The sequence below is a fragment of the Phyllobates terribilis genome, unplaced genomic scaffold, assembly GCF_046119375.1.
Source record: "Phyllobates terribilis strain yellow unplaced genomic scaffold, ASM4611937v1 Scaffold_5__5_contigs__length_657084704, whole genome shotgun sequence".
Lineage (NCBI taxonomy): Eukaryota > Metazoa > Chordata > Amphibia > Anura > Dendrobatidae > Phyllobates > Phyllobates terribilis.
Genome location: NW_027362765.1, coordinates 78806297 through 78822586, shown reverse-complemented (window position 1 = coordinate 78822586; position 16290 = coordinate 78806297). Strand labels below are relative to the sequence as shown.

The following is a 16290-nucleotide window of genomic DNA, read 5'->3' as shown; positions in this document are numbered from 1 at the left end:
TTGAACACTAATTTATATGACAAATTAATGCTGCAGTTCTGAAGGCCAAAGAATGTCCGACACACTTCCTTCAAGGGCAGCTTCAATATATAACTATGTTGGATTCTATTACTCTAGTTTACAATAATAGATGTTAAATTGCATTGAGCTTAAGACTCATTTAGTGGTAGAAATTATCAGATCTAAAGCACTGCTTTCATTACCTCTTGTATGATGTGACTTTTCCTGCAACTGTTCATCTTATTGGTATATTGTAAAAAAAAAAAAAAAAAAAAAAAAAAGAATTAAGAAAAGAAAATGGTTACTTCCCAATGTGATTTTTCTGATGCTTTAGAAAATGTGATTTGTAGGTAAAACGTTTACCACATTCAGAACATGAAAATGGTTTTCCTTTGTGAGCTCTTTGATGTCCAATTAGAGATGAGTTGTGGAGAAAACACTTTCCACACAGTGTACATGAAAATGGCATCTCTTCAGTGTGCATCCTCTGATGTCTAGCTAAAGCGGATTTCTGGTTAAAACATTTCCCACAATCTGAACATGAAAATGGCTTCTCCCCTGTGTGAATTCTCTGATGTCTAACAAAATCAGAATTCTTAGAATAACATTTCCCACAGTCTGCACATGCAAATGGCTTCTTCTCTGTGTGATTTCTCTGACGTCTAACAGGATTTCGATTCTGGTTAAAATTATTTCCGCTTTCTGAATATGGCCTTTGCCTTGTGTGAATTCTCCGATGTCTAGCAAGATCTGATGTCCGATAAAAACATTTTCCACATACTGAACATGTATATGGCTTTTCCCCTGTGTGAGTTCTCAGATGTTTAACAAGATCTGATGTCTGGTTAAAACATTTCCCACATTCTGAACATGAAAATGGCTTTTCCCCCGTGTGAATTCTCTGATGTTTAGCAAGATCAGATTTCTGAGAACAAGATTTTCCACATTCTGAACATGAATATGGCTTCTCCCCTGTGTGAATTCTTTGATGTGTAACAAGTTTTGATTTAACGCTAAAACATTTTCCACATTCTGAACATAAAAATGGCTTCTCCCCAGTATGAATTCTGTGATGTCTGAATAAACCCGATTTATGGCTAAAACATTTCCCACATTCTGAACATGAAAATGGTTTCTTCCCTCCGTGAATCCTCTGATGTGATTCAAGATAGAATTTCTCGGTAAAACATTTCCCACATTCTGAACATGCAAATCGATTTTCCGTCATGTAAGCTTTTTGATGTTCAACATCACTTCTTTTATCTTCATTTTGCATAATGGTTTGTGAGGAATCAGAAGATATGATCAGTTCAAATGGATCAGATGATGGAGTTTTGCTGCTAAGGGCTGGAGGTATATTTGGGATAGTGGCATGCTCTTCGTATGTATCTGGTGTGATACTATAATCTGCTGTATAATCGGAAAATATTAGAAATCCCTCAGGGCTCCTGGTACAGTCATCTGCCAAGAATAAAGATAATTTTATTATTTTTCAATAGCTTTGCTTTGAAATATTTTAAGTATGTTATTATACATTTTACTAGATGGTGGCCCAATTCTAAAGCATCGGGTATTCTAGAATATGTATGCGGCCGAACAGGTGCAATCAGCAAAACGGTGTTTAAATTTGGCGGCAATATCGGTGATTGGTCATGGGTGGTGGCCGCGAGCAATCAGCGAACTGTGTTAGTGAGGACCGGAGAGCTTGTTTAAATTTGGCGCTAAAATCGCTGATTAGTCGCGACCGCGACCAATCATCAAAGCAGTGTTTAAATTTGGCGCCAAAATCGCTGATTGGTCGCGGCCTCGACCAATCAGCAGAGCGTTGTTTAAATTTAGCGCCAATGTCGCTGATTGGTCGCAGCCGGCAGGCGGCCGCGACCAATCAGCGAACCGTATTACTGAGGACCGGGCAGCGGCGCGTCACTCCCTTCACACTTGCCGTCGGGAGATCAGCGGCGCCGCACGTCGGGGTACTTGTGCTGCCAGCAGCGGGGAGATGAGCGGCTAGCGCCGCTCATCTCCAGGCTGCATCCCCGCTGACCTCCGTCCGCCAGATGAGCCCCTAACGGCCGCCATCTTTTTCTCAAATCCCGCGTCGCTGATTGGCCTCGGCCGGACAAATCAGCGACGTGGGATTTCCTGGACAGACAGACAGACAGACGGGATAAGACGATTATATATATATATATACATATATATATATATATATATATATATAGATAACATTTGTATGCAAATTGTAGTAAAATTAATTTATCATCTGAGTAATACAGTGACAGAAACTGGAGACATCAAAGTAAGTAATAGATTAGGATGTGTTCTTACAATTCAATTTTTTTCATCATTGTTTTCTAGGTAAATGTTCAGTAGAGAATCATAAGAGGCCTGGAAGGCATTGTTATTCAGTAGTGTCAGTCTCACGCACTCCCTGACAGCTAAATGCAGTCTACTATGGAGCAGGACACATGGGAGGCGCAGTATGGTCATGTAAAAATGGTCTATGGCTTTTCAGCCAGTGTATGGTTGGATTATCACATGCAAGGTTCTTTTTATTAGTAGGAGTGGATACAAAAAGGAGGCCACATATACTCCTTTATAAGTGTTAAAAGTTGCTGAAAACATTATTTTCAATCACAAATATATGTGGGGCAAGCCATGGTGCTAGTACCTGGTTCTTTGGTAGATCATTTAGCTTAACCTCTTCCCACAAAAGGACATTGCCATCACATCCTGGGAAGGGGTCCTAAGGTGTGGAGAAGACTTAGGAACTGACCTCCCTGCAAATGAAGCTATTTTATATATCTGGCAGCGGTCTCTTAAAGGGAAGGTGCTGCGATTTTTAATTTTGTATTAATAATTATTGATTATATAATAAATTATTTTTAATACAAAATTAAATGTAATGCTTTAATAGTTTTTTATTTATGAAGTTTTATTTCAGCCACTGGGGGCTGCCATTTTCATTTTGTGAGGGTATAAGTGTCTGAGCAGGACATTTACACCCTCACTTACAGCAGCCGCTGGGGCATAGGCTTCTGCGGTCGGATACCAACCCTATGCGTAACATTAGAGGCCGCTCCTCCTGCCTCTAGCTGCAACCTGGGCACGCTCCCTGGGCATCCAGGTCACAGCTGTGGGGAGGAGATAGTGGCCATTTTATTGAAGCCCAGATGTAAGTGTGGACTTCATTTTCCACTGTCAGTGCGTGCAATGACAGGAGCGGAGGCACACACGGCAGCACTGTGCACCAGGCAGCAGGAGCTGTACCCACATACAGGTGCATCTCACTAAATTAGAATATCATCAAAAAGTTAATTTATTTCAGTTCTTCAATACAAAAAGTGAAACTCCTATATTATAAAGAGTCATTACAAAGAGAGTGATCTATTTCAAGTGTTTACTTCTGTTAATGTTGATGATTATGGCTTACACCCAATGAAAACACGAAAGTCATTATCTCAGTAAATTAGAATTATTAACAAAAAACACCAGCAAAAGCTTCCTAAGCATTTAAAAAGATCTGTTTCAGTAGGCTGAAGGCTGCTATCAAAGCAACCTGGGCTTCCATAACACCTCAGCAGTGCCACAGGCTGATCGCCTACATGCCACGCCGCATTGATGCAGTAATTGATGCAAAAGGAGCCGCGACCAAGTATTGAGTGTATTTACTGAACATACATTTCAGTAGGCCAACATTTCGGATTTTAAAAACATTTTTCAAGACGTTTACTGAGATAATGACTTTTGTGTTTTCATTGGCTGTAAGCCATAATCATCAACATTAACAGAAATAAACACTTGAAATAGATTGCTCTGTTTGTAATGACTCTATGTAATATATGAGTTTCACTTTTTGTATTGAAGAACTTAAATAAATTATGTTTGTGATGATATTCTAATTTAGTGAGATGCACCTGTATATACTCTGACCAGAAACTCAAGCTGCTGCTTGGTCCTAGTGACTGTAGGACCTGTGAAGATGTCACCATCATGTGACCAGGCACATAAGTGGCAGAGCTAACTAAGAGGTCATGAAGCAGCTGTGAGAGAGAGTGCTGGGTGCATTGGCACTTGTAGTTCTCCCCTGTATCAGCTGTAATATCAGCAGTTCTGTGTCTGTCCTGTGTTACTGCCAGTTCTCATATGTCAGATGTCTTCTGATATCCTATAATAACTGGCCAGACATTCTGGGACTTTTAGTTCTTGTATACCCACTTCCATTAATGGTTCTTTGCTAACCCATAACTTGCCTGGACATGCTGGGACTTTTAGTTTCTCCTCATCTACCCCCTCCTTGTAATCACTCGAAATTTATCAATAAGAGCCTGAACCTGTTGGGACATGTAGTTTTCTCCCTGATACCACTTACTTTAATGTCCTATAATAACAGCTTAGACATGTAATTCACTCCCTAGTCCTCCTACCTGTAATGTCTTCTGTAGTCACAGCCTTTGTGTGCTGGAACATGTAGTTCTCCCACTTTATACCTTCTTCATGTTTTATCCTCTAACATTACATATTAACCTCTTTAGCCCCAGGCCTGTTTTTGCCTTCGTGACTGGGCCAATTTTTTCAATTCTGACCACTATCACTTTATGAGGTAATTACTCTGGAACGCTTCAACGGATCCCCCTGATTCTGTGATTGTTTTTTCGTGACATATTGTACTTCATGATTTTGGTAAAATTTCTTTGATGTCACTTGCGTTTATTTGTGAAAAAATCAGAAATTTGGCGAAAATTTTGCAATTTTCAAACTTTGAATTTTTATGCCCTTAAATCAGAGAGATATGTCACACAAAATAGTTAATAAATAACATTTCCCACATGTCTACTTTACATCAGCACAATTTTGGAACCAAAATTTTTTTTTGTTAGGGAGCTATAAGGGAGAAAAGTTGACCAGCGATTTCTCATTTTTCCAACAAAATTTACAAAAACATTTTTTTAGGGACCACATCTTATTTGAAGAGACTTTGAGGGGCCTTTATGACAGAAAATACCCAAAAGTGACACCATTCTAAAAACTGCACCCCTCAAGGTGCTCAAAACCACATTCAAGAAGTTTATTAACCCTTCAGGTGTTTCACGGGAATTTTTGGAATGTGGAAGAAAACAATGAACATTTAACTTTTTTTCACAAAAAATGTTACTTTAGACCCAATTTTTTTTATTTTCACAAGGGTAACAGGAAAAAATGGAATACACAATTTGTAGTGCAATTTCTCATTAGCGCGCTGATACCCCATATGTGGAGGAAAACCACTGTTTGGGTGCACGGCAGGGTTTGGAAGGAAAGGAGCGCCATTAGACTTTTTGAATGTAAAATTTGCTTGAATAATTAGCAGACGCCATGTCGCATTTGGGGAGCCCCTAATGTGCCTAAACAGTGGAAACCCCCCACAAGTGCCACCATTTTGGAAACTAGACCCCTTAGGGAACTTATCTAGATGTGTGGTGAGCACCTTGCACCCCCAGGTGCTTCACAGAAGTTTATAATATTGAGCCGTAAAAATAAAATTTTCACATTTTTCCCACAAAAAACGTTTTTCATCCCTAATTTTGCATTATCATAAGGATAGCAGGAGAAATTGTACCATGAAATTTGTTGTGCAATTTCTCCCGAGTACGCAGATACCCCATATGTGGGGGAAAACCACTGCTTTGGTGTATGGCAGGGTTCGGAAGAGAAAGGAGAGCTATGTTGGCTGGGATAGGTTGCAGACACCATGTCACATTTGAAGAGTCGCTGACATGCCGTAACCCCCACAAGTGACCCCATTTTGTAAACTACACCTTTCAAGGAATTCATCTAGGGAAGTAGTGAGTATTTTTTAATTTTTAAATTTATACCATTGGGCAGTGAAGAAAACATAATTGTATTTTTACCTCAAAAAAATGTTTTACCCTCAGATTTTACATTTTCACACAGGGCAATGGGTAAAAATGGTGCCAAAATGTGTCACACAATTTCTTCTAAAAGTGGCAATACCCCATATGTGGCTGTATCGTACCGCTTAGCCATATGGCGAGATCTGGGAGGGACCAAGTGCTATTTGACAATTGGAGAACAAATTATTGTAGAATAGGCATTTGGATTTGGGAGCACAAAATTTTCTGAATTTCTTTTGGGGGGGCAAGGGCCATTTCGCTTTTCCAGAGCCTTTCTGCTACCAGTAACTTGGAATATTTTTAACAGATGACAGACCTGAGTGGGGACTAGCTTTTTTTGAGGACCGAGTTGAAGCTTTTATTGGGAACATTTTACGTAACATTTATCCGGCGCTCGAGGCTGAGCACTTACATCGGGGTTTCCATCTAAATTTCCAAGTGATGTAATTCAGATGAAACCCCTGCGGGATCCATTCACTGTAATGAGGCAGCAGAGTTACTCTGGACTCCGTCTGGCCTATGTTTAGCGGTGTCCTTTTTTTCAGAAGTGCACAAAACTGTGGCCAACCGCACTTTTATGCACGCCTAAAAAAACTGACACCATGGGATCACAGGCCAGATGGCATCCACTGTGGCCTATATCTGCCTCATTACAGGGAATCATGGGTTCCGTCTGAATCACGTATTTCAGAGATTTACACGGAAACTCTGGTGTAAGTGCTCAGCGCAGAATAAATGCAAGCAGAGCCTTACTGCGATCTTTGGGAGACATAATAAACAAATCAGTAGCAGGTGAAGAATTGGTTTTATTTATTTTTTACGCCGTTCCTTGTGCGGTATAAGTGATGAGATTACTTTATTCTTCGGGTCGGTGCGATTACAGAGATACCAGATTTATATCGGGTTTTTAAGATTGACAGCTGTCACACACTAAGAGACGATTTTTTTTGCAAAATCTAGTTTTTGCATCGCCATATTTTGAGAGCTATAATTTTTCCATATTTCGGCTGACAGAGTCATGTGACGGCTTGTTTTTTGCGGGACGAGTTGACATTTTTATTGGTACTATTTTGGGGTACGTGACATTTTTTGATCGCTTTCTATTCCGTTTTTTGGGAGGTAAAATTAACAAATACAAACAATTCAGGAATTGTTTTTTAAGGTTTTTTTTTTATGCCCTCTGCGTGTGGTAAAAGTGATAAGGCAGCGTTATTCTTCGGGTCAGTACGTTTACAGCGATATTACACTTACTGTATATTTTTTTATGTTTTGGCGCTTTTACACAACAAAACAATTTTATAGAAAAAATATTTTTTGCATTGCTTTATTCTGAGCGCTATAACTTTTTTATTTTTCGGCTGATGGAGCTGTATGGCGGCTTTGTTTTGCGGAACAAGATGACGTTTTCAGCGGTACCATTTTTATTTCCATTTTGCTTTTTGATCGCATTTTTTTCCACTTTTTGTTTGGCGATATGATGAAAAAGCATAGTTTTTTGCTCCGTTTTTTATTTATTTTTATTACGGTGTGCACAGAAGGAGTTAATTAGTGTGACAGTTTTATAGATCGGGTTGTTTCGGACACGGCGATACCAAATATGTGTTCTTTTTTTTGTTTTTGCATAAATATACAGATTTATTGGTTTAATATTTTATTTATTTATTTTTATTTATTTTGTGATTTTTTTTTAACAGTTTGAGAACATTTTTTTGACTTTTTTTTTTACATTTTTACTTATTCCCAGTATGGGACATTAATTTTTATTTTTCTAATCACTGATGTCATGCAATGTAATAAACATGTATTACATTGCATGACATCTTTGCTGACTTGTTTCACAGTCAGTGTCTCCTGCCAGGCTTCAGCTGCAGGCTGAGTCTAACAGGACACCATATATGGCAGATTTGGAGGCGGTCATGTGACCTCCAGCTGCCATAACAACGGCAGGTCCTGGAAGATATCAGGGGGCCGTCGGAGAGGTAAGTGGACGACCCCCTCTCCTCTCACTATCTTCTATATGCCGCGATCACTATAGATCGCGGCATATAGAAGATAGAAAAGGGTTAACATCATTGGGACCTGATCCAATCAGGTCCCGATGATGTCCCCTGTCAGAGCTATCGCTCTGCACCGGAACCGCAGTGCTTGCAGAACCCTGGGGGTTCTGAGCGCTGCGGGACCACCCACCCTTTTTAAACGTCGGCTCTGCACAGAGCCCAGGCAGCGCCGACGTTTTTGTACAGTGGGCGGTCCTGAACCGGTTAAACTTCTGGACACTATATAATGGTGTCCTGAACTCTGACCCTTAAGAGTGTTTTAAGCTTTTATTAGCATACTTAGTAAGAATATTATAGGCCAAGAGCCTTGTCTTGCTGTCAGGATGAAGAGGAAACCGATATACACTCAAACTCATCACTTTCCATACAGCAACACACAGGGATGTAACAAGTAGAATCTCTAGGGGAGGACCGTGCCTATGTATCCTGAGACTGCACAGTGGCCAGTGATATAGGTAACGAGCTATAAATTATCACTAAAAATCCCTTCTGGGCGTCCAGGTCACAGTTGTGGGGAGGACGCCTTTCTCAGGGCGTTCAATGACAGGAGCAGTGGCAGCCGAGGAGGAGGTCCCAAGCGGTGGCAGCACTGAGTATGTGCGGCAGTGATCTCAGCCTGTTACTGTTACACTACAGGCTGCAGATCACCGCCGACCTTTTCAGGGCACAGCAGGGAGATCATCCATCTGCTGTGCCCTGGACACAATGAACAGGACGCAGCGCTGCGTGGTAGCGCAGAGAAGGTAAGTACAAGAGTTTTTTATTTTATCGAATATATCAAGCCATATATAAGGAGGAGAATGATGGGGGCGATACAACCATGGAGGAAGAAGATGGGGGCCATACACGCAGGGAGGAAGAAGATGGGGGCCATACACGCAGGGAGGAAGAAGAAGGGGGCCATACACGCAGGGAGGAGGATGATGGGGGGGCCATACATGCAAGGAGGATGATGATGGGGGCCATACACACAGGGAGTAAGAAGATGGGGGCCATACACGCAGGGAGGAGAATGATGGGGGCCATAACACGCAGGGAGAAAGATGATGGGGGCCATAACACGCAGGGAGAAAGATGATGGGGGCCATACACGCATGGAGGAGGATGATGGGAGCCATACACGCAGGGAGGAAGAAGATGGGGCCATACACGCAGGGAGGAGAATGATGGGGCCATAAATGCAGGGAGGAGGATTATGAGGGCCATACACACCGGGAGGAGGATGATGGGGGCCATATATGCCGGGAAGAGGACGATGGGGGCCATACACGCCGGGAGGAGGATAATGGGGGCCATACACACCAGGATGCACTATATGGGGCCATTATACTGTGGAGCAATATGTGAGGCACAGTATAGCATGGTGCACTATATGGGGCCATTATACTGTATGGAGGACTATGTGGGCTCAATTGTACTGTATGAAGAAATATATGGGGCCATTATACTGTATGGAGTACTATGTGGGGGCCATTATACTGTATGGAGTACTATGTTGGGGCCATTGTACTGTATGGAGGACTATGTGAGGCCCATTATTCTGTATGAAGGACTATGTGGGGCCTATTATTCTGTATGGAGGACTATGTGGGGCCTATTATTCTGTATGGAGGACCATGTGGGGCCCAGTATACTGTATGGAGGACTATGTGGGGGCCATTATACTGTATGGAGGACTATGTGGGGCCATTATACTGTATGGAGGACTATGTGAGGCCATTATACTGTATGAAGGACTATATGGTGCCCATTAGAGTGTATGGAGCACTATGTGTGGCCCATTATACTGACTGGAGGACTATGTGGGGCCATTATACTGTGGGGCACTTATAAGGGGCCATTATACAGAGGGCTCGGTGACTCTGATGAGCGGTGTAGTTACTGACATCACTGCTCTTCACAACCACCGAGTCTCATGGAGCCCCGGAGTGGCTGCTGTTACGGCCTATCTTATTACACCACTGCACCTATAGAAGTGGACGGAGCGGGGTCATGTATTACACCACGTGTGAATTTTTCTGTGTGTGTGAGCGTGCATGTGCATTTTTCTGTGTGTGTGAACGTGCATTTTTCTGTGTGTGTGAGCGTGCGTGTACATTTTTCTGTGTTTGCAAATTTTCTATTTTCCTGTCTGTATGAGCGCATGTGCATTTTGCTATGTATAGTAGGGATCAGATGATCGCAGCTTCAAGTAAGAAATACAGTATATAAAAAAAAAAATCTAATCCCAGCATGTGCGATACTCCCCAGACCGGTGTATCTAAACCCAGCCTGTGCGATACTCCCCAGACTGGTGTATCTAATCCCGTCATCATGTGCGATACTCACCAGACCGGTGTATATCATTCCATCATCATATGCGATACTCTCCAGCAGAGGTGTATCTAGGTCTTCTAGCACCCAGGCAAGAATTCAGTTTGGCGCCCCCCTTCTTCCACTCCTTCCTCAGCACATATGAAATTTGCACACTAAGGCCACGGCCCCACTATTAGTATGTGGTCAGTATTCGGTAAGTATTTTTTCTCAGGAGTGGGAGCCAAAACCAGGAGTGGGTGATAAATGCAGAATTGGTGACTTGTTTCCATTATACCTTTTCTCTGATTGTTCCTCACCCGGTTTTGGCTCTTGCTCCTGAGTAAAAATACTGACCAAATACTAATAATGGGGCCGTGACCTTAGTCACGTGCTGACGAGCTGCTCTTCCTAATTCTCTCTGAGAGAAGCAGGAAGAAAAGCTCGTTTTCACTTGACCGTAATTATGAAAATCTCATATGAGTGAAGTGGCCATATGATGATTAATGGAACCTGCAAGCAGAGCTGAATCCTGACAGTGAGTATACTAAATGCTGTCAGGATAGGCTACAGGGCTTCATTTTATAACTAATGGGCTTGTCCAGGTTTGAGATGAAAGACTGCAGTCACTGTATGTGACTGCAGGCTTCTGAATTCTCACAGCGCATGCACTGCACACTTTTAGGATTCTCCCTTGCCGTGGCAACAGTGGACGGTCATGTGAGCACAAGTATGTGATTTGTATACTTCTGACCACATTCCAACTAGACATGTCCAGCCTCCCTCAACTCATTTTCATTGAGTGAGGCCACGCATGTCTAGTCGGCTTGTGACTGCATGTATACAAATTGCTGGTATGAGAATCCTGACAGTGTGCAGTGCGCACTGTGAGAATTCAGAAGTCTGCAGTCACATAGCATGACTGCAGACTCATCATAAACGTGAACAACATAGTTAATGCTCCTATTATAAATAAAAAAAAAATGTCAGCATCATAAAAAACATTTACATCCAGGTACCTGATAGATGATGTTGTCTCTGGAGTCGTTCTCTTTCTTTTCTTCCTCTTGCCCAGACGTCATGAAGACTTTTCTCATCCACAGCCCGTCTCTGCAAACTTCCATCTTCTCCGGTCTTCAGCAGCACACCCCCACACGATGCCATGAAAGATTATTATAATCATTATAATGCTCCTGAATAAAAATATCTGCCCTACGCTGAGCCACTGAATGAATAATTACCCCTCACTATATTCTCTGCACAAAATATCATCCCCACACTGTCCCTCTTATGGTACATGCCCTCCACACCAACCCCTCCTTACCAAACTGGGTCCCCTCTTCAAGCTGTTCTCTCACAGTGTCCCTCCTATAGGGCTCATTCTCTATACTATGCCCCCTCATCACACTCCCCCTCCTTAGCATACTGTTCCCTCCTGGCTGTGACCTTACACTGCCCCCTCATGCTATCGCCCACCCACTACTCAGTCTCTACTCTGTCCCCACTCACACTTCCCCCATACTGTCTCCTCACACTATTCCTCTAAATAGTCTCCTTACACGTTTCCCCTGCCTCCTAATATTTCCTCCTCACACACCCCCCCTCCCCATACTGTGTCCGCACACATCCCATCACCCTCGCTTCCCATACTGTGTCCGCATACACTCCCCACAGATTAAATCTCCCCACCACACTGAATAAATATGCCCCTCGGCACAATTAATAAATATGCCCCCTGCACAATTAATAAATAGGCCCCCTGCACAATTAATAAATAGGCCCCCTGCACAATTAACAAATATGCCCCCTTGCACAATTAATAGCCCCCCTGCACAATTAACAAATATGCCCCCTGCACAATTAATAAATATGCCCCCTGCACATGCTACGGCTGCCCCCCTCTAGGTATGCCCCTGATTCTCAGACCGGTGTATCTAATCCCAGCCTGTGCGATACTCCCCAGACTGGTGTATCTAATCCCGTCATCATGTGCGATACTCCCCAGACTGGTGTATCTGATCTCGTCATCATGTGCGATACTCCCCAGACAGGTGTATCTAATCCCGTCATCATGTGCGATACTCCCCAGACCGGTGTATCTAATCCAGTCATCATGTGCGACACTCCCCAGACTGGTGAATCTAATCCCGTCATCATGTGCGATACTCCTCAGACTGGTGTATCTAATCCCGTCATCATGTGAGCTACTTCCCCAGACTGGTGTATCTGATCTCGTCATCATGTGCGATACTCCCCAGACTGGTGTATCTAATCCCGTCATCACGTGCGATACTCCCCAGACTGGTGTATCTAATCCCGTCATCACGTGCGATACTCCCCAGACTGGTGTATCTAATCCCGTCATGTGCAATACTCCCCAGACTGGTGTATCTAATCCCGTCATCACGTGCGATACTCCCCAGACTGGTGTATCTAATCCCGTCATCACGTGCGATACTCCCCAGACTGGTGTATCTAATCCCGTCATGTGCAATACTCCCCAGACCGGTGTATCTAATTCCATCATGTGATACACTACACGTATCTAGATACAGGGCTCAGTGTAGTGTATCATGTGCTGTGAATAATCCCAGTGTGTGATACACTCCATGTATTTAACTTCAGTTTATGATACAGCTAGCAGCATCATCTAAAAGAATCGGTGCTGCCGGCCATCCTCGGTGACACTTTACTTGTCAGTATCACTGGCAGTCACCAACAAAATGGATCCGCACTGTGATCCTACACTTAATTCTTTCTTATCTTTTTGCAAACACCAAGAAGGGGAGGAGAGCAGCGAAATCACACTCATGAGAGTTCGTCCAGCCCACATTTACTGCAGTCGTAATGTGAGCTAGTTGTATACTAGGCTTTCATGGCAAATTCCAGCAGCTGCTCCCCCTAGTGTTTAAAAGTGGAAATGCCAAAACTTTTAAAATTATTTTTCATATTTTACTTCATTAAAAGCAAATGATATTTTAAAAAAAAAATCAAAACATTAATACTTTACATTTTAATTGTTGAAAAAACATTTTTTTTTTTACATTTTCCCTTTAACAGCTGAGGATGCCTTTGCGTGCATACGATTCCATCAGCCCCCACAACGCGATTGTGAGGGACTGATGGGTTACTGAGACAGCTAAGGGTCTGCTGAAGAACCCCATTATTGTCATCTTATTCATCCCATAAGGCTCAGCTGTAGGTATTGCGATATATAGTACAAGTGATCAATGCAGTCCCTATGGTTTTTGAAATATAACATAAAAAAAAACAAAAAACATATCCACTGTTTAAAATTAAAAGGAAAAAAAAACTTTACTTGGTATCGCCACATTCATACAAGTTCAACCTATTAAAGTATGGATTTAATTAACCATTGCATTGGAACACAGAGCACAGACACTTAGCTCACGCTCGCAGCAGAGTTTGAGCCGATTGTCATTAACAAATCGCATCATCGCAATATTTTGGAATCTGTGGAACATTAAGAGAGTTGTATGCTTCTATTTTTTTTTTTTACAAACCATCCAGCATGCATTAAAATAAAGCATACTCGCCTCATTGATATCCCTAACACACCACTTTCTAACACTACCTTGATACCCTGCTGGTTTCGTCCAGCTTGATACACAAGTGACAGTTGCAAAATGGAGACCAACATGCCCCTCCGCTACAGTCAGAGATTAGCTGCAGCAGTCACTTGTTTGTATGGCCAAAACCGAATGAAAATCGATTTCAGCTGCATTTGTTCTGCTTGTTACAAAATGTTACAAAATGTGTGTCAATTTTCCCAATTGAAACTGTGCACCAAAATTGAATTAATAGAAAGCATTTTTATACAGGTTCTTTATCAGATTTTTTTTTCCTTTAGATTCCTGTGAAAAAAAAACCCAACATACCCCAAAAATTCAGTAATTGTACCTTGGTTGCTACTCACCTATGTGGTCATCTGTAAGGATCTCCTCTTTACACCACTCATCACCCTCACTCACATATGTCTCTATAGTTTTAATGTGGAACAGATCTGTACCCTGAAACAAATATTATAAAAATCACAGATCTAGAAGTCACATAAAATAATTTTCGAAGCCCAGACAAGGTCATTAATTGGCATGACGACTAGACAGCAGTAGCGGCAAGTCTCCTGTATAAATTCAACCTATTGGATCTTAAGTCTAACCTGCAGTCTCCATAGCCAGAAAATTGTGAGAAGATTCAGACATCTAATGTCTATATTCAGCTTTAATCCCGTCATTTCCACCAAGTATAAAACATACACTGAAAGGCCACTTTATTAGAGACACCAATTTTTTATGCTTGACCTCCACTGAGAAATTCAGAAAGTATCAGACCCTCTGCCCGCCAAGCCTGCTATCCTGATTCTCCCGTGCTTTCTTTAGTATTATGTCCTGATCCTTGTAGTAGAGTGGCCCAGGTCTTGTAGGGATCGTATGAGATTTCGCCACTGCAAACAAAGGAGTGAGCGCCTCTTTGCCAAAGGTGTACAGGAGCCACTTTTATCAGGATATCTCCCTTCCACCGTTTCCGGTACCCCCACCAGCATTATCCTATTACGTCTTAGGTGATTTTCCAAGTCATGGACCTTAGCCATCAGAGCCGCCACCACTTGAGTATGATTTTGAATGTCTCTCCGGACAAGAGGCATAGAGTCCTCCAATTCACTAACTCGACCCTCTACAGCCGTGTTGCGCTACACCACTGTAACGCCTGGTGTGGAAAAGACTTAGTGCAACACAGAGGGAAAGGGAGCCCAGACACTAGGGAAAGGGAGCCCAGACACTAGGGAAAGGGGGAAGTGGAGACCTCCTAGTCTGGTCTAGTGTCACCCTGTCTCAACTACCATCCCTATATTGGCTCTGCAACAATCGCTGCATGCATGCCTCGCCCTGACTTTCCCTGGCGTATGGCTAAGGCTAAGGATGGGAGGAGATGAGCACTAGTCGATCTCTGCTAAACTCTATAGACAACAAGGGTAGACAAACAGGGGGGATTGCTTAGCTTTAGACGACTCTAAATGTGCACACGGCCTCAAGCTCTAAAGAGGACGAAGCACTGCTCCTGCTAAAGCCTCACAAGTAGAAATTAATATAGCCGGCACCTCCATCTCAGACACCAGGCATTTATACACCCAGGCCAGAGAGCTAATTAACAAGAGGGTGGTAGCTGCTAAGTTCTAGAGACAGCCTCTCATCTAAGAAGATGTCTGTAATGCCGAACGTAGAGATCTCCTGCAGCCAACTGCAGGGCGACTGTCTGTCACCTCTGATACACCCGTGACAGCCACTTTTTGAACATCATTACCGATTATAAAAATAGTTTCCTGAATGAAGCACTCCTGGCCTGTTAGTGTAGAAAGAGTGGAATTGCACATATTGACCGCATTGAGAATGTCCATCAAAGAGGCAGACTCAAGGATATTCTTACAGGAGCACTCTCATTTCCCCTAGGGGATCTTCTGGCCCCAGGAGGCACCTATGAAGTAGAGGCCCACTCAGGGAAACCATCATCCTCCTCATCCTACTCTTGTGCAAAATCTGTATATGTAGACCCTGTTGGGGACATGTTTAGGGGCATATGCATGGACACTGCCGACCTCTGGCTTCTGGGAGTAGAATTCTGCGCCCTATGGGTATAATGATCCAGTCTGGCAGCCATATCCCCACCAATATCCCTCTGCCTCCTCCCACAGGATGCACGTGCACCATTTTGAGGTTCCATTTGTATCACTCCCTCCTCCTTGCCATTCCTCTTGCTGCAGGTCATTTCGACCCCGGAGACACCAATCTAATAGCACATCAAGCCTCCTTTGGCCATCAGAACCGCAACAATTTGTCATAACATAGATTCTACCAGGTGTTGAGATCGTTCTGCAGGAACATAGGCCCATGTTGACAGGATAACTTCTCACAGTTGCCACAAACTTAAAAAAGGTACTGACGCTCTTTAGGATTAAGATCTAGGGACTCTGAAAAAAAAAATTAAGAAAAACCTTGCTGTCCTGTTTCTAGAACTAATCAATGACCTTT

At 42.8% G+C, this 16290-nt stretch overlaps 1 protein-coding gene across 2 annotated transcripts in view; it reads right to left on the bottom strand.

Annotated features, from left to right (window-relative positions):
• Positions 1-251: 251 nt before the first annotated feature.
• The window catches only part of LOC141272094 (uncharacterized), a 37480-nt gene continuing 21441 nt past the window's right edge, over positions 252-16290 (bottom strand). For both annotated transcript variants that reach the window (XM_073682403.1, XM_073682404.1), the window contains 2 exons: positions 14181-14274; positions 252-1461 (listed from right to left, as the gene is read on the bottom strand). In XM_073682403.1, coding sequence (XP_073538504.1) covers positions 302-1461; positions 14181-14274 — 1254 coding nt within the window. In that variant the 3' untranslated portion in view covers positions 252-301. The remainder of the gene's footprint in view (positions 1462-14180; positions 14275-16290) is intronic.